The sequence below is a fragment of the Colletes gigas genome, unplaced genomic scaffold, assembly GCF_013123115.1.
Source record: "Colletes gigas isolate AHSC1104 unplaced genomic scaffold, ASM1312311v1 Colletes_gigas_Sc00031, whole genome shotgun sequence".
NCBI classification, from domain to species: Eukaryota; Metazoa; Arthropoda; class Insecta; order Hymenoptera; family Colletidae; genus Colletes; species Colletes gigas.
The window spans coordinates 639,707-645,706 of NW_025106660.1; the positions used below are offsets into that span (position 1 = coordinate 639,707).

The 6,000-nt window shown below is 36.9% G+C and overlaps 1 protein-coding gene across 1 annotated transcript; it reads right to left on the bottom strand.

The window, feature by feature from the left end:
- Nucleotides 1-2,439: 2,439 nt before the first annotated feature.
- LOC122402010 (ceramide-1-phosphate transfer protein) lies at nt 2,440-4,263 on the bottom strand. Its single transcript, XM_043404501.1, has 3 exons — nt 3,725-4,263; nt 3,071-3,455; nt 2,440-3,012 (listed from the first exon to the last, which is right to left on the bottom strand). The coding sequence occupies exons 1-3, from the start codon at nt 3,850-3,852 to the stop codon at nt 2,890-2,892; spliced, it is 636 nt and encodes a 211-aa protein (XP_043260436.1). The 5' UTR covers nt 3,853-4,263; the 3' UTR covers nt 2,440-2,889.
- Between the last annotated feature and the right edge of the window lie 1,737 nt (nt 4,264-6,000).

The following is a 6,000-nucleotide window of genomic DNA, read 5'->3' on the forward strand; positions in this document are numbered from 1 at the left end:
CAAATTTCAACACAATGCCTTACTTGGTTCCAAAGTTGTACCATATAATATCACGACTCAAGGGTTTTCGTTTTCGCGAGAAAGTAGCGTCGAGTTGCTGATAGCTAACGTCCGAAAAGGTGCCGAGTGCAAAGGGTTAACTATTAAAAGACATTTTTTTATAACAGCTGTGCTTAAAAACTCGATTTGTGTAGCCGGCCGCCTGACGGCGGCCACGCATTCATTTTCTATTTCAATTTTCTTTATTGATATTATCAGAAGTGGGAAAGATTTCAGCCATTATTTCGACAAATTTAATTATTAGATCATTAGCATGATATTGTCGACGGAAGAAGAATTCACCTAAATAGCCTACATAATGTATTTGGCGAGTTCCATACTTCAGAATATTCGAACCTTTGACAACAATGCAGAACTAGATTTAGCTCGACACATTATACATTATTTGTCGTCGGTTGTCATACCGACTAATACAAACAAGAGAAAAAAGCAACGATCGTGGACTGATGCAATACAGAGCCACAGATATGTACATATAGACAGAATTCATTGTAGTAGTAGCGATATTTTTGAAGAAAAATCTCGGAAACTAAGGCCGAGCGGCGGTTATATGTATAGGAAAAAGTTGCTCAAAATGTTGATTTCTACAACATATTCAAAAATCATCAAAATCGGTGAGACCTCCCCCTTTTCTAAATAATTGCCAAAATTTGTTACAAATAATGTATATGTATCGAAATAATTATAAAACTAAAAGTCGTATAATCATCATTATCCGGGAGCTGATCACGCTCAAAATCTAATCAGACCTTGAAACGAGAACATAAAACTGAAATGTAAAGTTTCATTGAAATTCATTCAGCCGTTTATATGTAATAGGAACAAAAAAAAAGTCTTTTTTTTTAATAGTCACAATATGATCAGGGGGTCCTAAAACGTGTATTTCCGCTAAAAAAAAATTTCGACATTTTTTTTACATTATGATACTTCATAAATTTCCTTATACCTTACATAGGTCGGAAAGTAAAAATGCTGGGGCAGTCGAGGCTTGGAATCGTATGCCGCTTATCGCGAGGTCGTATTTCAGTTGTTTCTCTTTTACAAGAGCAAGAAGGAAAGGCTCACACTAGCGTTCTTTATTTCACTACGTTAGACGCTAAGGAAGTTCGCCGTCATTACTGTCGATTTCGATGTACTCAATTATGTCGAAATAAGAGATTTTGCCCTTATATGAGCAGCTTTTGGGTCGGATGAGGTCTCATTCGAAAGAGGAAGGTCCAATGCAGTGCGCTCTGGTCAAAATCGAACGAGATTCTGTTCACATTTATTAATATAAACGTCGAAAGTCGAGGAAAAAATGAACGAAATACAGCCGCAGAATCGAGGTATGAGTTAGGGTACTAAAAGAGTTGAACGATTCCAATACTGAATCACCTGCATAGATCCCGCTTCGTGGGAGAGTCTATGTTGAATTTATTGTCAATAATAAGTGAGCAAAAATGAATCAATGATTGAAAGACACCGAGGGAGATAGGCAGGCACGAGCAATGCAGCGCGCGGTATACCGACACAATTCGGCCCGAAATATGGGTTTTCGAAACAAGAAATTTTGTCCTTATATGAGCAGCTTTTCGGTCGGATGAAGTCTCATTCGAAAGAGGAAGGTCCTCCGCGGCTGTATTTCGTTCATTTTTTCCTCGACTTTCGACGTTTATATTAATAAATGTGAACAGAATCTCGTTCGATTTTGACCAGAGCGCACTGCATTGGACCTTCCTCTTTCGAATGAGACCTCATTCGACCCAAAAGCTGCTCATATAAGGGCAAAATCTCTTATTTCGAAACCCCCTATTTCGGGCCAAATTGTGTCGGTTTACAGCGCGCTGCATTACCCGTGCCTACCACGTTTTAAACGTGGACAAAAGTACTAAGTAATGAAAGTAACTAGAAATTAAAAATTAATACTTGATTGGTCCTCTTTTCTTCCTAAGAATGTATATTGTTCTATTTTAGCAAAATAATAGTTTTTATTTGTAATTCATTTTGCTATTTTATTATAAGACTTACATTTTGTGCAATATTATTTTTCTCTCTTCACTTGTAGTTTCTTTCCCTTTTCTCGACATTATTACTTGTTGTGCTTTTTCTGTTGCTAATCGACTGAATTTTAAAATGATTGTTGGAAAAAGTGATTATAGGGGAATCCCCTACCTATACCATCAAATGACAATCGGAAATTTTTCGGGCAGATGCAGCTACACTAAATTTTGTATAATATGCTAATAATTTAGTCACGCATAAAATGATCAAGAAATGTGTTTTTATTATTATTTTATGTTATTAAAGTTTTTCTTTTTTATCAATTTACTGTTATTTTATATAAGATCCCAGCGCAGTTTTGAATGGAACTGCCAAACTAATGAGGGTTTTTTATATGCAGCAATGACGGGGGGTAAGTTCAACCGCCATGTTGTAAATAAATAGGTTTAAAGAAAAGTCGAACATTTCACAAAAATTCATTCATATTATTATACAATATTATTTTATAATAAAAACATTGAAAGGATAAATAATACGTGCCGAACCGTTGAGCAAATCGATTTTTCGCATCCTATTTTATATACTGACTAAAAAGAAATGACTAAACCGCCGTATAATAAAGAGTACGGGAACCTAAACTAAGTGCGTTTTGTACAATTTCAGTAAATATAAATACGATCGTGTATATAAGTACAGGTGCATTGCAAAGCACTGACCAGGTTGTTGTTTACTGGTTTGGAATTATTACATATCACATTTCAAACACGGAATGTTTAGTTTGCATGCTTTCAAGAACAGCTCAAAGAAGCAAGTGCAGCATCTTCATTCATCAATTTCTGATTTTTATGTTTATGGCAGTGTGTGAAGTTCATGGAACTCGTAAAGATTATGGGTACGGTTGAATACATCAGCAGTCACTTCTAACATTTTTGGCAAAACATCAACATTTCTTTGAACATCTGACCCGCAAACCTAAAATAAAAATATTAAGACTCGTGACACGTTACAATTTTTAGTTGTAGAGGCTTACCTTTTTAAACAAAAGTTCTCTGGTAGGCATTGTATACATGGCAACCACTGCTGCTTTTCTAATCACCCATGGATGATGTTTGGCTAAAGTTCTGTTGTACGCATCCTGGCAACAACTAGATGTCTTATCAGAGTCCGAAAGGTCACCTAGCTGTCTAAGAAATTCTCTAATAAAATCTAAGCCTCTATGAAGTCTCAATAAGGTACGGGCACCATTCGTGTAATTTGTCTTAGAAAGAATGTTATTTTCCTTCTCATATAATATCATAGACTTGACGGTAGTGTAATTTTGATCATCTTTGCTCATTAACTCGATAAGTATCTCAATTTTTTGCTTTAAATCAGAGGATACAAAGCCAAAGACAGTGCCCATTAGCTGGAAAAATCTGTATAAAAGTAAGAGAAATTATACTTTGAATATACTATGTGCACAAAAGGAACCAGATGGTAGAAATTCCACCATTTTCATGTATTTGTCATGTTACTTGAACAGAATATGTTACATGGATATGCGCATTGTATCCGCATTAATGTTATGTTAAGAATATATCTTAGGCTAGAAAATAATTTTAAAAATTATATATTAACTAGGCTTAAGTTTAACCTCGTGTCGATTTGAGGTTATGTTCAACGAAAAAAACAATACTTTTCTTACTTGTAGAGTTCATTGTAGGCATCCAGGTAGGCTTTGAGATCAATATCGTCGTCTTGTAAAAGAGCACGGTCAAAGTGATCATGGACTAGCCTCAGGTCAAAGAATGCCAACTCTGAACCCTCCGCCATTGCCGCGTCACCAATATCCAATACAGTACCAGTAAATTAAACACAATTGACTACTTGCCACGCAGGTACAAGCATATGTGTTCATTAGTTCTTACTATCTAAGGGAAATATGGATTGTCAAAGCGACCCCTCCTCTTTTACCTCAAATTTCTTGTGCCTGCAAAACGCTAGATGGTGTTCTTTAAATTTTATCTAGTTTATCATTCCAATAAACAGATTACTCTTTATTAATCGCATTTTAATGTGTTTGTGTACGTGTGCTATACATAAAACGTGCAAAGTATGGATTGAAGTTCGTTATTGAAGTGCAACGATGCATATTTAACACATTCGTGAATACTCGCCACTGCAAGCAGTCATTCAGCGATGGCAGCAATACTTAAGCAATTCAATACCGAACTATCATATTGAAATATCAAGTGTGTACTTTCCATTTTCAATATCGATACTTTGGTAATGAACACTTCATCGATATACTAATACTCTATGATACATTTTATTAGCATTTTCAAATGTCATCAACTTTCGTCGATTACCCTGCAAACGAGGTATATCATAGACATTGCATCACCACGGTATTTTTTCGGTCCATTTCTCTGAGCTAGTGTGATCAGATTTGGCACAATTGAGTGCATCGACGGTGACGCTAGTAACGACGAACTTCCTTTAGCGCCTAACGGAGTGATAGGGAAAGCAGACACATGCTACTGCACAGGTGCGTGTACGTGACCTCGGTACTTTGCACAACGCACAATATCGAGAAATCGAGAAAGAAAGCAAATGTAAGCCTTTCCTTCTTATTCTTGAAACAATTGAAATCCGACTTGCATCAACCGGTATACGAGATCATATATTGCGATAATCAAAACAACAAAGGACCGAAGTGCAGAGTTACAGAGTTTATATTATTTTTGGTGCACTTGCAAAAAATGTGAACAATTAGGTGTACTGGCAGAAGTTGCAATATGTTCAAATAAACTTTGCCTGTATCCATGCACTTTTGATACAAATATGTGTCAAAAATGTTACAACAGTTTCCTGAAAAATTTGAAGAAACCTTTGAAGAGGCATCTAATTTTTGTGCACAACATTTACAAAGCATGAAGAATATGACTTGTGTATCCTTTTCTTCGCTATACTTGATAAAAATATATAATTTCAGGGTATTTTACATTCTTTTGATGCACAACATGTGTAAACTTTATAAAGTGCTTTTGACTTAGCTCTATGTTTGAAACTTTGGAAGCAAGCATAATCCTATGCCAAAAGACTTATTAATGGCTTCTTGTAAGAAAACGATTTTTATGTTTCAGGACCTATTATGGGGAGATTCATAATAATTGCAATTTTGTGAGTAACACCATCGCACTGAATACATCTGATATGGCTAATAGTTTCATTGAATGCTTCGCATCTGTATACACTTATGACATCAACTAGAACCATGATGTCAATTTTGATAGCTGCTTTATGGAAATTTAATCTCATTACACTGATCCATAAATCTGGCGATAAATCTAATGTTACCAATTATTGGCCCAACTCTGTTCAAAATGTAATGCCAAAAATATTAGATGCCATAGTAGCAGGTAAACCATCATCATTTATTTTCGACCTCGTGATAAACAAGTAACGCGGATTTGCCATCAAAAGATCTATTCTTACAAATAGTCTGATGTTATCTATATGCATACAGGTGCAGAAACATATCTCGAAATTTTACATCGCTGACGCGGTATGTATTGTTGTGCCCTGATTCTACAATCCTTATTGGTGGATGGCGAAACAAAACAAAAAAAGAGAAAAGGGTGATACTCTCGCAGGTTAATCGGTGGAGGAATTCTCCGGGTTGATCCGTAGTTGAACGTTCTGTAGCCCACGCACCTGCCTGGTTGTCCAGGCGGCAGGGGAGGTGAACCCCTACGTGGCGCATCCCCAGGTGGCGGATAGGGGAAGCCGCTGGGATGGGATGCGGGGATGGGGTCATCAACCTGGAGTGCTGCTGATCGCATCCTCGCATGGTATCCTGGAGGTAGGAGCTAAAAAAGCTCCCGCGGACCAAACACCGGTATGAATGTGGGGTGGGATGGTAAGCAGCCAGACACCTGTGGTTGAGTGGGTGTGTGGTCGGGGGATTCTGTGATGTCT